At 43.4% G+C, this 16,147-nt stretch overlaps 1 protein-coding gene and 1 long non-coding RNA gene across 4 annotated transcripts in view; one reads left to right on the top strand and one right to left on the bottom strand.

Annotated features, from left to right (window-relative positions):
* Nucleotides 1–3,589, top strand: part of CPVL (carboxypeptidase vitellogenic like) — a 94,170-nt gene extending 90,581 nt beyond the window's left edge. Inside the window, 1 exon segment of the mRNA XM_053663618.1 lies at nucleotides 3,227–3,589. Within this exon segment, the coding sequence (XP_053519593.1) occupies nucleotides 3,227–3,331 (105 nt within the window). The 3' untranslated portion in view covers nucleotides 3,332–3,589.
* LOC119035249 (uncharacterized) lies at nucleotides 2,049–9,929 on the bottom strand. 3 transcript variants are annotated; one of them, XR_008391256.1, is made up of 5 exons: nucleotides 9,802–9,929; nucleotides 8,991–9,114; nucleotides 8,579–8,873; nucleotides 5,910–6,563; nucleotides 2,049–2,132 (listed from the first exon to the last, which is right to left on the bottom strand). It is a non-coding gene; the product is annotated as an uncharacterized LOC119035249 (long non-coding RNA). The 3 variants fall into 3 exon arrangements; XR_008391257.1 differs by lacking the exon at nucleotides 2,049–2,132 and having other exon boundaries at nucleotides 5,482–5,998; nucleotides 6,438–6,563; XR_005079748.2 differs by lacking the exon at nucleotides 2,049–2,132 and having other exon boundaries at nucleotides 5,482–6,563.
* Between the last annotated feature and the right edge of the window lie 6,218 nt (nucleotides 9,930–16,147).

Genomic DNA, 16,147 nt, shown 5'->3' with positions numbered 1-16,147 from the left:
GGGAAGGAAGGACTCACCACACGGAAATAAAAGACACCCGGGAGAGAAGTATTCCCCCTCCCGAAGAATGTATCATAACCCTTCCTTTCTGAAAAAGTATTGCAGTGAATTTTATATTTATTAATCTTGTAACTTATGCCCTTCCTCCACTCTCCAAAGGGAAAAAAACTTTTTTTTCGTCACAAAGAGTCAGAAAATAATGGTACGATGACCCCTGTGTGAGTGCTTATTATTTGTCTGTAAGGCACAGGGTTCGAGCTGCAGCCACTACTGGGAAGCCTTCACTGGCAGTGCACACTTCTAGTTCCAGGCAGAATTGTACAATTTTCTAACAAACAAAGCACATTGAAGTTTGAGCGCGTTCTCTGTGACCTTCTTAACATTCAGATGCATTTGTGACCCCCTGGAACATCTGGAACACGGGAGTCCAGCGGTTTCAGTTCTAGCGTGGAAGCAGCCCAAATACACAGTTTCTGGTGACGAGGCTAGTACCGCCCAGGGAGCCTGCGCATTAATCTCCTCACATTTGCACGTGTAACCAGGCCCTGTCACGTGCCGCTGCATGCGCAAGGAGGGGTGGCCTTTGCTCGTGAGTGGCGGACAGCGTGGCTGTAAACAGAAGGGTATATTTTTTTGTGCTCACAAACTTACTTGTGAGAGTAATATCGGTGAAATGCTGTATGTGAACCTGCTGGAGAACGGACTTTGAGAATTTGTAGCAAGAAGACTTTGTTCCTAAAGGAGCTTTCCTTTCCAGTCTGAATGACACCCTCATGATGGCATTTGGTTATTACATATGGCAGCTCAGAATCGGACTAGGGTCAGGCAGGTCACTGAGAATAAGCATTATAACCTCCAACCGTGTCCTCTCTCTCTGACCACATGATTGCCAGGGACGTAAAAGGCAGGTGTGTGAATGTGTGTGTATGTAAATACCAGGAGAGCAGATGACCAGGAAGAAATACACTAAGGTGAGGTCATGAGTAAGCATTCAGTGAATGTCTTTAGCCTCCCTCAAATTGAAGTAAATGGAGAATTGCCTGGCTTGTCACAGAACAGAAAAAGCTCTTCTAAGCAGTAGTTCTCCAAGAGCAGTCCTTGGGCGGGCAGCATCAGCACTGCCTTGGAATTGTTAATAATGCAAATTCTTAGGCCTTGCCTGAAACCTTCAGAATTGCACCCTGTGTGGAGAAGGCCCAGCAGCCCATCTGAACAAGCTCAGGTACTTTCATGCATGTCCAAGTTTTAAACGATCTCCATAAACCGAGATCTTTGATGCTAATGTGGGAACACAGTAGTCCAGGGTGGTTGATACAAACATTTTGATGCTGAATCTTGAATAAAGATAGTTGTTAGAAGAATAACGACAATGACTAACATTTCTTGAGTATCATCCCAAGCATTGTGCTAAGTGTTCTAAGGACATTATTCCATGAATCTCTCACACAACTCACAGCTCTCCCCAGTGGAAATACTTCTTTTCCTATTGTATAGTTAAGGAAACAGAGGCTAAGAGAGGTTAAGTTACTTGCCCAAAGGCACATAGCATGCAATGCCTAAAGTCACACTCTGACACACGGCCCCCCTGCCCTGAGCTGGGGCAGAAAAGCACTGTGCTAGCCCCCCTTCCATTAGTGGCGGCTCTGGTCCTGGAGATGGGATAACCTTAACTCATGGGTATTCAGTTTATTGCTGTGCTGGGCCATTGCTGCCAAACTCATTTCCAGTTGAAGCAGGTGGGTTTTGTCACAAACATAACTTTATTTTGTCCTTGGCTGAGCTGAAGTTGCACAAAAATTGTGTATCATATTCCTGCTGAGGCCAGACAGTTGGATGGGAACTCACAGGAAGAGAACTCTGGCCTGGGAGCGTGGGGACAGCAAACATTTTCCACGAGAGTCATCTGCAGGGGCTCCTGTCGCACATCTGTTCACTTTCAGCCTGTGACAACAAGTGGGACATGTTGGGTTTCCAGATGCAAGCTTGGACGCTGGTGGTAGATGGCCCCGCTATCACTGCAGCAGGGCACAGACGGCCTTCGGCAGAGCGCAGCACAGGGCAGGTGTTTTCTGCGGTGTGCGAGCGCACGTCTGTGATGGTGGTCTGCTTCCTGGGCCCACCTCGGAGGGCTGCTGAGAGAGGGGCAAAATGTTCTGTTCTGTGACTAAGCTGTAAAGTCTGGTCCAAGAGGAAAGCATTTTGGGACAAGGACAATGATTTGATTAAAAACACTGGTTTGCATTAGCAGCCAGGGTTCTAGCTCATTCACTCACTTATAATTGTGTGACTTGTTTTACATATCTTGAGAGGGGACCCAGGTGCCCACTGCTTTCCAAACTTAGTCTACACTTAAATCTAGTGCATGTCATTGTGCGTTAATTTTGCATACAACTTGAGGGGAAAGTGTACTGATATTGCTATAGGACGTTGAAACGTATCAAAAAGATACGATATATTCATACTAAATAGTGGGATACATGTATGAGAAAGTGAATAAAGTGGGGGTTGATGAGAGAATCAAAATGGTGTGTATATGAAAATCTTTCAAATTTTCTCTACGTTTGAAAATTGTTCCCAATGAAATGTTGGGAGAACTCACTCTGTGCTGCTCAAACACAATGGCCTTTTAAAATTTCGGGTGGTAAAAATTTTTTGTTTCTTGTTGTTTTGTTTTGTTTTTGGTTTTCATTTATTCATGATAAAGGCTGATGTGAAAAGTACAGCTCAGTGTGAGGGCCAAGTGGACCAGCGAAATGAAGGGTGGAATTGAGTAAATTCCTCCACCCAGCTGCAGGCAGAGCTGAGCTGGGACAGATCCCTCCGGTGGGTGCCCTGTACCTCAGGGCCTAACCAGGTAAGAATCATAGCACAGTGTAGGGGAGCCAACAGCTCCCTCCCAAGCAGAAAAAGACAAGAAGGAATTTTCTAGTTTTATACAAGTTAATGATAAACTCAACTTTATGTAAAATTAAATAACTACACAACTTCAAAACTTTCCCACCTTTAGGTACCTATTATTAAAGCTGCCAAAGGCAAGAGGCTGGCATATCTGAGGGCATGGAATGAAAAAAATAAGTTCTGTATCCACGCAGGCTTTCAGAATACTTCAATCTCAATAAAAGCTTTCAATAGATAAATAAATAAGCCACAAAAGATGAAGAAAATAAAAAAAATAGAATATGCATTTCTCAAATTTTTTATTTTTCTTTTGTTTTACTTCTTTCAGGTCATTGTTCGGGGTGCAGGACACATTTTACCTTTTGACCAGCCTCTGAGAGCTTTTGAAATGATTGATAGATTCATTTATGAAAAAGGATGGGATCCTTATTGATGGATGAGCTATTTTCTTCAAAGAGAATATCAGGGGTGTGAATTTTTGAAAAGAAAATTTTCAAAATGGAAAATGTCATATAAATAAGAAAACCATCTTTTTTCTCTCTGCAAAATGTTGCTCATCAATAAAAGTCACCCTTGAAATGATAAGTGTGATCCCGTTTGGAGAGAGAGGTGGTTCATCATGAAAATAACTTCAAGAAAATGTGGCACATGAGTGAGACTTACATTTTTAACTTAAAAGATGAAAAGAATGGATTCTGAGACACCAATTAAGATAGATGTGGATAAATGGGATGTTGGGGCCCTGAACAGGAATTTTAAATTTCCTCCTAAGAATATATGAAAAGTACAATGAATAAATAGAGCTGTAACAACACCTTGTTGCATAAAGAGCAGGATTTTGCCAGAACACACACTGGCAGGTGTTTGGTAAATACTATTAGATAAGAATGGCTCAGTCATCACGGAAGGAACCGGTGAAGTTACAATGGTGGTAAGGAAGACTCTAGAATGTAGAAAGTCATAACATGAAAGGTAGCCTGAAATTCTTTGAAACAGAAATCTCAGATATAAAAGTAATGATACAACAGTTGATGATAAGCAGAAGACCTTAGTTAGAAGACATACTGAATCTTTGCCCTTTCCTTCTCTTTCTTTCTTTTTTAAAACACTTTGTTGGTTTATCTGGAGTATTCACATTTATCAAACAGCCTGCAGGCCACATTCATTATGAGCCATTTTTAATTTGGGTTGTAGATTCTGTACTCCTTTTAGCCAAATAATGACTTAATTTTGTATAGTTATTGAAGTAGCAAAAAAAAAAAAAGAGAAAGAGATAACCTGGCATCAAAATATACATATTTGAAAATATGCATACATTAGTAAATTTCCTATTACAATATCGCATTTTGGCACATTTCTCCTATTTACTCATCATGAGCTCATATCTTTGAGGTTCTACAGTGTGTCTGGCTGTTTTCCTCTCATTACCCTCTCATATTATCCATCTATGAATTGGCTCTTTGGAGAACTAAATTTAAAAAAATCAAAGCTTGTTCTTGCTGCAAATATTTTATGGAGTTCTTTTAACATCTCATTTTGTGCCTTATTTCATTCAGGTTTTGATCTTCCTTTGTTTTTTTTTTCATATTTTATATTGGGCCCACCTACTGTAAGTCATCAAATCAAACATTCTGATCACAAGCAGACTTTAAGTGTTTCAGAGAAGACACTAGAGTTGGGCAGGAGAGTAGGCAAGAATTCTTATATAGAGCCCCACATGCAAGTCCAAACTATGGCATTTGGTCCCATAAATATGTCATAGAGAGGGCACCAACTGTGGCTGTGAGACCTGGGATTTAGTCGCATGCATGTCAAACATGCACTGGCTTTTTCTGGATAAGTCACTTCTCTGTAACAGCCAACCAAAGTCTCAGGGATGGTAGCCAGGAGAGGGGATTGCTGGGGCTCACCTGTCCCTGTAACAGTACCTATTTCACAAGGGTCCCTTTAAATGACATAGTCAACCCTCATTGTTCGTGGATTCCATAGATGTATTCCCCTCCTTGCTAAAAATTTATTTGTCGTCCTCCAATCAATACTTGGTGTCACCAGGAGCATGTGCGGAGTGACCAGAGCTTTAAGTCACACCTGTGCACGCAGTCAGCTGAGGGCCAACAAGGCCACACTCCGCCTTCTCACGGCAGCTCTCCCATCGGGAAAATGTCCCTTTTTGGTCTATTTAGTGCCACACTTTCATGTTTGTGCTTTTCGTTGGTGATTTTGCTATTTAAAGGGCTCCTAAGCATAGAGCCGAAGTGCTACCTACTGTCTGTAAATGCAAGAAGTCTGGGATGTGCCTTATGAACAAAGTATATTAGCTAACCTTCCAGTGGGTGCAAGTACTAATGCTGTTGGCCATGAGTTCCATGTAATGAGTCAATATAAAGTAAATGTTGTAAAGTAAAAAAAAAATTTTAAGCAGAAATACACATAAAACATAGTGTTGTATTGACTGGTTGACAAAACCATTATGACCAACAGCTGGTAGGAACCAAATCCTGTATTTCCCCTAGAAGCAATGGTTCAGAATTCTTCAATTCAGTGTTTGCAGAGATGTTATAGAAAATAAGAACAGGAAACAAAGAGAGTCAACTTCATTTACTGAGCACAGAGTAGGAGGACACAAAACAATAGCTCCGTAAGTGGAAGCCGTTGACGTTGCCTTTCTCACCATCTCTGTCCCAGGCCCTGGGACCGTGGAGGGTGTTGGGTGGAGGTCTCCTTGCCAGGCCTTCCCAGAGCCCCACTAGCCAACTCCTCTAAGGGTACACGCTCCTGTGAACACTGAATCTTCCAGGTATTTTACTTTAAAGAAGTAAAAGAAAAAGAGGCTAAAGAAAAACAAGTTTTTGAGTTTAACCAGAGAGAGTCCTTTGTGTAGAATGCTCCAATCAGGGGGCACACCCCCTATGAGATGCTCAGGAATACCCATCCGTTCAGGTGCCCTCCCCTGGACCAGCCCTGAGATGGATTTGTCACGTGACTGCTGTTACTGTAAGCAGACAACTTACGCAAGGAGGGGCTGTTGTCAGGAGGAGGAGTGAGGCAGCTTCTTGTGGTCCTAGGTCCAGCTTATGGCCAAGAATTGCAGTTTCCATGCCTAGAGGATGTTATTGGTGTGATTAACTTCATAAACAAAGCCCTCCCAGAGGATCTTCTGACATGTCACCATGCGGTGGATGGCCACATAGGTCTCTGGCAGGACGCAGACTAGCTCAGGGCAGTGTGTTTAAAGGAGTTATGGAACCCGGGAATGAGGCACTTGTTTCCTTTCTGACAAAAAGACAGATGTTGCAGATGAGCCTTGGCGAGTAGCTATTCTTAGTAGGTCATCTAGCATGTATTTTTTTTAAAAGTAAACACATTATCTGTCCTTTCAAGGTAGAAGTGGTCATTTAACAATTAGTGAGAAAGTAATTTCTTTTCAAAAGAAATTAATCCACAGCAAGAGCATTTGGAAACAGATGTTTGGATACATTTCCATCTAATGTATGCGTATTACAAAAAAACACCCTAAGTCAGGCAATATTTCAACAAACCTCCTTGCATAAAGATACGTGGGATAGAAAACGAGCAGGACAGTTAGGAAAGCTCAGCAAGTGAGACATTTCTTCCATTTGGATCCACACATCTCTGGAAGGTGTCTCCTTCAGCTCTGATGGAATCTGAAACCCAGAGGCAAAATGAAGTGAGCAGAGAACCAAACATTTGAATTGCTACTTCACAATCAGTAACCCCAAGGTTTTCCAAACATGACTAAGCATATTCAACCCACTGATCCCGTTAAAAATATTAACAGTCCTATTTTAGAAAACAAAGTATTTTGTGCTACAAAAATATATAACTTTAAAATAATTAAGTATTTAAAATTTCACCTTTATTTTATCTTTCTAAAGTTTCTATTTTGATTCATATTTCATAATATAAATATTATTTGGGGCATGATTATACTTTATAAATGAATAATTAATTAGATTCATTTGGTATGTCTTCAACGACTTCCTAATGGTAAGGTTGTTAACATAAAGGTTTGGAGAGCACTGTTTGAGAGGACAAATCTAAATTTAAGTGGCCCTATAGTGTGTGCTAACAATATAGTATGCTTTCATTAGGAAGGAAGGAAGGAAGGAAGGAAGGAAGGAAGGAAGGAAGGAAGGAAGGAAGGAAGGAAGGAAGGGAGGGAGGGAGGGAGGGAGGAAAGAAAAGGAAAGGAAAGGAAGGAAGATTAGGGAGGGAGACACAGACATTTTGTAAAGAATAGAATGTCTTTAGCAAGATGAATGAGAAACTAGTAACAATGGAGAGAAGGGGCTGGGTTATAGGCATAGGTGGAGAACAGACAGTTTTTAAAGTATGTTTTGATTTTTATAGAATTTTGTGCTTATATTTTATACAATGATATACACATATACATATACAAATGTAAATAAATAAAATCTGGCCTCAGGATCTCAGAGAAAGAACTGCCTTCTGGGTGGTTTTGCGGAGGAAGCAGAGCCCTGAGGATCGGCCCTGGTGGGCTCAATCTGCTTGGCAGATGCCCTGAGGAGGAGAGTGTTTGGGTTCCTCGGGCGCCTGAACACTGGAGAGGTGAGGATGGCAGAAACTTGAGAAGAGGGTTAGAGCAGGTAAGAGACAGAGAGTCTGGCCACATGCTGGTTGACACCAGAGAAATTTAGAATTCCATAGAATCTCAAATCAGAGGCAATGTTCACACTGGTCTCCTCATTCTCATGACAGAGAGCAGGCCAGGGGAAGCTTGCTGAATGTTGTTGCTGCATTGTGCTGAGGCCAGGGCAGTGAGTTGACTTGACCTTGGGGTTGCATTTGCAAAGAGGAAGAGAAGCCCTTCTACTGCCATGGCTCTGCTGGGAGACCCATGGAGAAGGCTCAGCCTTGACCACTGAGGGTTCCACATGGGGTTTGTTTCAGGACTGACTCACATCCAGCTGATTTGAATAAACCCTGCATAACCATGCTTTAGTTTTTCCATCTTGCCTCTGTGGAGTCAGGGAAATATCTAGAAAGCTGTCTTTTTGTAAGTCCATTAATTGAGTGGCTTTGGTAGCACGTGAAATGGCATTTCTTTAGTAAAACATCCATATGCTATATAGGAACATATTGGGACAGCTGTCACTTACCAGTTTCCCATCTCCCCTAGGAAAAGGAATATTCTTTAAAGAGGTCATTTTGAAACGCTCCCATGGTGTGACTCACTGGAGGGAAATGTCAAAGGTTTTGGGGCAAAAATAAACAAAAGTGGAAAAATACGTAAATTTTATCTAAAAAATGACTTGAAGTAATATTGCAGTGGAAGTTGAAGCTGATTCTTGGACAGGATGAAGGGAACACTGGAGAGGGATCTTGCTTAGTCAAATGAGGTGGTTTTTTGAGGGTGAAATCTCATCGAAATGTGTTTTCCTTGGTAGAACTGTGAGGGACAGAGGACAAGGGACCTCAAACCAGACACGGCTCCCTCAAATGAGCTCCCCCTGCTCCTGAAAATTCTTCACAAGTGTTAGTTGAAAGCCTAACAACAGGTCTTTAAGAATTCTAGTTTCTTACATAATAAGAAATGCAACTCTCTTTTAGCCTCATAAGTAAACTGAGCTCCATATAACTTTGCTTCTAGAATGTATTCTTCCCTTGCTGGCTGGTCAAAGAGAAGAGAAAGGTGTACCTGCCCAGGCAGCAGGTCGTGCTGAACCCCAATTTCAAATTTTCTGTGATTTCCAACTCTTCATTGGAAAACTTTTCTTATCTGCTTGGCCTGTAGTAGATGACGAAGAGTTGATAGCTGCCCTGACTGGTGAGGCTTAGTCGGTTGGGTGCCATCCCTCAAATCAAAGGTCGGGGCTTATGACTGGGTTGAGGGTTCAGTCCCCTGTTGGGGCATGTACGGAAGGCAACCAATCGGTGTTTCCCTCTGGCATCAATGTTTCTCTCCCTCTCTTTCTTCTTCCCTTCCCCACTCCCTAAAAATAAATTAATAAAAATATTTCAAAAAAAGTTGACAGTCACATTCAGTTTGGAAACATTACAAGGAAAGAACAAAAGAATTCGACAATCCAGTGTTATTAGGATATACTCACTCATGAAAAATGGTATCAGGTGTTTACAAACACATGTACTGACAATTTCCACAAAACGATCTTCAGTGAAGGGCAGAGATGCGGAGGTGTGCATATTCTTCTGCTTCTGTCGCCACAGAAAGCCCTAAATTCCCAGCAGAGGTGTCATCAGATAAAAACAAGAGATTGGATCTGGAGAGATCCGGGAAGTTTGGGAAATCTTGGGAAAAACCCAAAGGAGGAAAGTGGAGACGGGTTCCTGAATCACTGGCAGACATCTGGCGGTGCACATCCCAGAGGGAGGTGGATTTTAGGGAACCACCCATCTCCCCAGCTCCAGCTGTAGACCCAACAATAGCCTTGAAGCCTCAAGTGCCGCTGGTCTGCGTGATAAGATGGTTGATGAGCTGTTTGTTCCCCTGAGCCCGAAACCACGGAGTGAAAGAGCAACTTCACACTAGGAGTAGAGAGCAGAGACTTTTCACAGGGGGACTTTTACTTTTGCATGGAAATCGGTTTTGGTTGGTTGTTGTCTCCTTGGAGTGCCTACTGCTATAAAAAGGTATACCTTATATTAAATTTGGACTTTTATTCCTTCATCTCATCTTGCCTGGAACAATAATGTGATGAATCTGTTTTGTGTTTGAAGTATGTTATTTCTTTTATTTAATTTACTGAGTAAGAGATATTATCCTGTATGCTATTGGCTTATGATATTATAATAATTCCCACAGCGAACCTGTGCTACATAAATTGAGGCTGGCAAAGACAGGATTAGTCTCTGCGTATAATTTTCACCACCTCCCCCCAGAAAAACAAAACTAAACAATACCTTTAGAGATACATGTGGACATGTTCCACGAAGAAAATCAGAGCAGGGTCTGAGGAGGGTCAGGATGGAGTCTCGCCCAGGCTCTGAGACTGGAATAAAAGCTGGGTGGTATGATCCAGGATGAGGGGCTGGTGATGTGCAAGCCATGGGAGACAAAATTTCAAGGTCACAACTGGGGATTAGCTCAGCTTTCCTTCCCCCGCAAAGCAACAAACACACAGTATGTGCTCAGAAAGCATTTCTGGAATAGAGGATATACTGAACCTGGGTATTTATGTCACACTGAAGAGTAACAGTCAACACATAAAAATATGAGTATTTCAAACACAAAGTGACGCAGAAGCCCCTAACACGAGTATAATCGCTTCTACACTTCTAATACAAATCTTTCCAGTCCTTTATTATCTGCAGATTCTATTTTGTTTTCACCTTGGAGGCAAGGCTGAGTCCTGTTTCCTTCACTTAATCACTTTGCAGTTTTTAACATCATTCTTTGACCCATTGAGATGCAGTGTATTTGTAACTGGTTTCGCCATCTTCAGGAGAGTGGTCACAAGACAACAGGCGATTTCAAAGGCCACAGGAGGTAGCCAGGAGCTGTGGAATTGTATAAGGAGGAGAATCCCTGAGCCACCAGCCTTGCAGACTATGACAGAGAATAGCAGCTGACCCACTAGGCCCTGCTGACCCCTGGCCCCAGGATGCCAAAGTCCACTCTCTGACACAGGGAATCACCTTTGCTTCACGGTGCACAGAGGTTTGCTCTCAACAGCGTGTGACATTCTCCTCTCTCCATGTGGGCTTGAGGAGCTGGAACTTTGCCTAGGGAGGCGCTTTGTTCCACTTCGGTCTCTGTTTTAACCACTAGCAGCAGCTGCCAGATCCTCCTAATTCCTTCTCTGGGTGAATGATTCAGTGTCTACAGCCTGTGGCTTCTTGAAGGAACCGGACCAGTTTGTAACACAATCAAATGCAGCTCAAACCAAACAACACCACTTAAGAGCACCACCTCAAGTTAGGAAATGCAAAACATATTTATTTTCAATGTCCAGGATTATAAACTCTTTAACAATGAAAATAAACATGGACCCAGGTTCTTTAAAAAATGTCAGAAATAACTTCCTAAGTATCCGACCAGGCATTAAGCCCAGGCCCCCCCTGTGATACGGCCTCCTCCTACCACTTTCATCTGCTTCAGGGACGGCTCTCTCTGGAAGAGCCGTGGGTCTGTGCTAGGTCTCTTCTTAGCCTCCTCGAGAAGTAGAAAGGCAAGTTCATGGCTAAAAGGGAAGGCCCCTCCTTTAAGTATTTTTGGAGTAATAGCAGATTTTACAAGTGAGCCAAGCAGCCTGCTGATGTTTGGGCTGGTTGTTGTGCCGCTTTGGCACATGAATTGATTCAAGATGTACATTATTGAAAGGAAAACAAAACTAAGGCAGGAAAAATTAATAGGAAATGGAAAGGAAAAAAAAACCCCTCACTGCCACCAACAAACAACCCTCAGTGTGGCTGAGATAATTAGAGGCAGATGGAGAAGGGAGCCCAGGTGCCCAGGTGGGTGGGACGCGTCTGACTGCGGACAGGAGCAGCTGCTCCACAGACAGCCAGCGCCTCCAAAACCTCCAATCGCTTGCAAAGCAGAGCAGTGGTTCCTTTCTCCCTCTTTCTCCTCCTCTGGCTGCTTCTCTTCTTTTTTCCTCTCTCCCTGCAGTATTGGGAAGGTTCTAGGTTGGTGCTTTTCCAGGTGAAAAGGCCTGGTGTAGCGGGGCTGGATACCCAGACTGGGGCCTGCCTGGACAGAACGGAGCAGAGCCTGCAGGTGTGCGGGCACGATTTCTCAGCCCTCTCCCGAAGTCTGCACTGCAAAGCAGGGCTCCCAGCCAGGAGACAATAGAGGTGCATTCGGCCGCCTCTCTGGCTGTCCTACAGTCATTTCATGGTGGTCTGTTGGAGGCTTTGAGCTTAACCAGACCAGCACATGTCTTCTGCCTAATTCCCGCATGTGGCTTCTAATGCCATCATATGTAGCCTCTGGCAACACAGCCTTTTTCTAATTGCTAATATCCTCTCCCTTTAGCGCCCATCCTGCCAGAGTCGTTTACAGCTCTCGGTCTGAATCTCCCCAGAAAGGAGTGTTTTTCCCCCTTCAGCAAGATGGTTTCCAGAAAACCACCCTCCCCACAGAACCAGTAGAGTTTGGCTCATCCCCCACTGGCACTAGTGAAGAATTCAGGGACCTTGCTGTTGCATAAAGGACAAGAACATTGCAGAAGTCCTTGGTGTAGTGTTTTGTTTTTTTATTCATGGCTTTTATCACATTTGTGACTTCACACATTCAGTGAAGAGCACTCGCTTGTTCACCCTCTCAACACTTTGTTAGTGCGTCAGTTCACTCCGGAAGCCCTTTTGGAAGGAGCAACATGAGTTCTGCCACCACGGGGTCCTTGGCCTATTGCATCCAACCCTGAATCCACAGCTCCTGTTTGAGTTGTTGTGTATCTGGCAATTCATAAGTATTCTCTAATATTTATTGTCGAAGGGTCTGAGCTATTTTCTAATGGGAAACTGAGAGCGTGACCATCTCTGGAATTTTGCAGTAATGGGTGTTTAACAGAATTGTGTATCTATCCCGGAACTAAGGAGGAAAAATTTGACCTACTTCCACTCTTAGGAGCAATGAGACTCTTAAAATAGACTACTTGTTTGCTCTAAATTTGCAAACTACCAGATATTTCAAAAGTCAACCCTTTCTTCCAGGACAATAAAAACTGTATTTTGTCACTGCAGAACTTTATCAGTTACAGGCCAAGCCTGCCAGCAACAACAGATTGCCCCCCTACAGTACACCCGAGAAGATTCTGGACTCCAGTAAAAGGGATCTACTTCAAATTACATATGCTACCATGAAATTTGCTCAGTTCTCTTCATTTTGGGGTAAGCGAAGCAAAAGTGAATGTATAATTCTGAAAATGCTCCATATTGTTTTATTTTTCATCATTTTTAGCTACTTGATGCAGTGGCTGAGGATTTGAGAAAATATAAAATTTCAATCCCTGTTTCTCATAGAAAAAGGCTGATTGAAAAGAACTCCAACAGCTGTTGGCCAAATCCCAGATGAAGTCGTGCAGTGATTCTTAAGTAACTCTCTCTTCAGACTCTTCTTCATAATGCAATTATAAACTAAAATCCAGACTGCTGCACAATACTTCCCAGAGAGAAAAGTCTGTTTCTGAAGGTGCCGACAGCTAAAGAGAAGGCCAGAGATAGGCCCCAGAGGAATCCGGGGCCAGGAGGAAATGGGCAGTCTGAACCCTTTGCCTGAAATTCAGATGGAGGCCTAAGGGTTTTCTTTGAACCGGAGCTTTGGGAATATGTACCAGCAAGAGTTGAACTTACGTGGGGTGGCATCAGACCTGCAGCGTCTCCCGAGGTCCACGTCCGCTTCGCAACTTACATGAGCGATTCCAGTGACGAGAAAAGATTTTATGTATGAAGATAGCGGCAGTGGGCCATGAGGGATGTGGGGGTGGGCTTTCCACATTCCTCACGTTTTGAGAGTTTAAAAGCCAGTTACCATAAACTGTATGTGAGATCCACCTGTGGCCTGAACCTGTAGCTATCTAGAAAACAAGCAAATCAGGGCATCGCTTACCTTAGATGACTACTATTTAATGTATTCAATGTTCAGTGTAAACTCTTGTGTTACCTGTAGTAAAAGTGATCATAAATGTTATGTGTGACAATTCCTGAAATATAAAAACTTTCCTTCTCATTTTTTACACTACTTTGAAATATAACCCACGCTAGCTTCTAGGAGTCAGCTGCACAAACAAGAAATGTGATTTACCAGTGCCGATGCTTTTGAGAGTTAAACGAATTTGAATATTGAATTCTTAGCCAGCATTATCTGGGTTATTAGAAATGTATTTTGTTAATTTGGCGGACAATGAGGTTGGCAGAATAACCGCATGACCACCAAAAGCAGCTTTGGCTTTTGCCCTTAATTAGAATTTTCATAACCTAGTCGCTTGGATTTGCCGGGGATTTGTGCCTTAAGAGGACTATGTTAAGGATGATCAAAGTAGAGCCCCCACGGTACAAGGCTGTTACTCATTTTAAGGATGCAGCCCCATGTTCCTGTTGGCCGAGATGCTCGTGAATGAGGATTCCTGTCACATTCGAAGTTGGTGAGAAAGTGTAGAGCACTCAAGAAAAATTCTCTTAGGAAAAAGGCTGGCTGGGGTTGGCATGGCAACTGAAAACAAGACCTTACCTTTTCCATTTTAGAAAGTTTCAATGAGTTAGGAGCTGGCAGCAGAATGCCCAAGTGATCTGAATACCCAAAAGATAAGAAGCTAGCAAAAGTGCTGTTTAATTAATTGAAGGAGATAAAATCAGAAAACAGAGTCGTGGGGTGGTGTTAGGAAAGAGCTGATGAGGCCTTCATTCTTGAGTCCAGCGGAAGTAGGATAGCGGGTGGCTGAGATGGGGACAGAGGCAGCCTCGTGAGGCCAAGGCCATTGTGCTGGTCCAGGCAATTCGCCAGCCCCATGGTGGACCAAGGTGACTGATGCACAGGCTGAATGGGAGCACTGCCCACAGACCATATAAAATATTTCACATTCTTTTTTACATTTTCAATTACAGTTTGCATTCCATATTATTTTGTACTGGTTTCAGGTGTATGGCATAGCAGTTAGACAACCATTTCCATTACAAAGTGTGCCCCCTGATTTTTCCAGTGCCCACCTGGCACCATGCATGGTTATTACAATGTTATCGACTATAATTCTTCTTCTCTTTCTGCCACTATTAAACCTTGGATATTTTGTAATCTAACAGCTAAATTGTAAAGTTAACCACCGGTAACACTCAGTATTATATACATAATGGGCAAGGAAGAAAATATGCATAGCTACTAAAATTCTTGTTTTTATAACTGGTAACAAAACTAATTGACTGATAATAATAACAGTTGAACAATAATTGATAATGAGCTTCTTCTGATGTCCATTCTATGTTTCTTTTGCCTTTAAGCAACACCTCAGTGGTTTGGGGTTCTTCCCCGATGGAATGACGTACATCTTCATTTCTGAAGTCTGAGACTTAGTAGTCTTGCAGGTTGCGATACTGTTCCAACGACTTTTTCCATAATGGGGAGAGTTCAGTGTCATAAACTTGCTACCAGGTGGCTGACTGGTGGCCCCTGGGGAATGATGCCACATTGGGGCTCAGCTGGGATCCCCGCTGTCAGAGGATTAGGCATTCGGCAGTGACAGTAGCCCGATCAGCCTTGTGGAAGGAAGTCCATATTGTCGAGTCCACGCATACCTTCCATCCTTGCCACAATGGTCACGCTCTGTGGGAACCTACTGCGCAAGCCTCAGGGTGGCTGAGGTCACTGGGGAGGGGCATGACTGACATTCACAGAATGGCCCTTGCCGTCCAGTTGATCATTGGCACCGTTACCAGTGGGTGCTCTTGAGTGAGCATTCACGTGAGACAGCACCCACACAAAGAGGTCCACCTGCACACCTCTTCTTTGGACTCCCCTGTCACAGATGTGCCAAAACTTTAGCTACCCAATAATTGATGTAACCCACCCCACCCCCATTTCTGGCCCTCTCTCCATCTACACAAAGTGGACAACTGCTCAGTGTTCAGCCTTGGGAGAAGCTCTCTCACCAAATTGAAATTTGGGCTGCAGTGTCTTAGAAGTCCATACCCACCCGGCGCCTTACAAATGGCAAGGGACCATCTGAGAACCTGGCCCAAATGTGTTTTCTTTTTCCTTCGTCAAAGGACATGGGTGTGGGCTTGGTAGAATTGAACTACAGCCAGAGGAAGTGCTGCAGGAGTCTGAGCTATCTGTTCATGGAACCCACTTGTGTTTCTAGGGCCTGCTCGACCCCACTCTGGTAGACACTGCTTACTCTGGCTGCCGGGCTGCTGCTTGGCATGCCCAAACTGTATTAGTCATCTATGGCTGCGTAACAAATTATCCCCAAACTTAGCAACAAGCATTTATTATCTCAGTGGTTCCTGGGAGTCGGATATCTGAGAAGAGCTTAGCTGAAAGGATCAGGGTCTCTCACAACATTGCCATTAAGCTTTCAGCCAGGGCTTTACTTGTTCTGAGGCTTAACTAGACATGCTGCAGACCAGTGGTTCCCAAGTGGGGATATATCTATTGTGCAACATCTGTAGAGGTGTTTGGTTGTCACGGCTGGGGGTAGTGCTGCTGCTAGAATCTAGCGGGTAGAGGCCAGGGATGCTGCTAAACATTCTGCAGTTTTCAGGATAGCCTCCCACAATGAAGAATTATTTGTCCCCCAAATGCCAACAG

The sequence above is a fragment of the Artibeus jamaicensis genome, unplaced genomic scaffold (genome assembly GCF_021234435.1).
Source record: "Artibeus jamaicensis isolate MK-2021 breed Jamaican fruit bat unplaced genomic scaffold, CSHL_Jam_final contig_3230, whole genome shotgun sequence".
NCBI lineage: Eukaryota > Metazoa > Chordata > Mammalia > Chiroptera > Phyllostomidae > Artibeus > Artibeus jamaicensis.
Note: the sequence above shows the minus strand (reverse complement) of the source record. Positions and strands in the feature narration are given on the sequence as shown.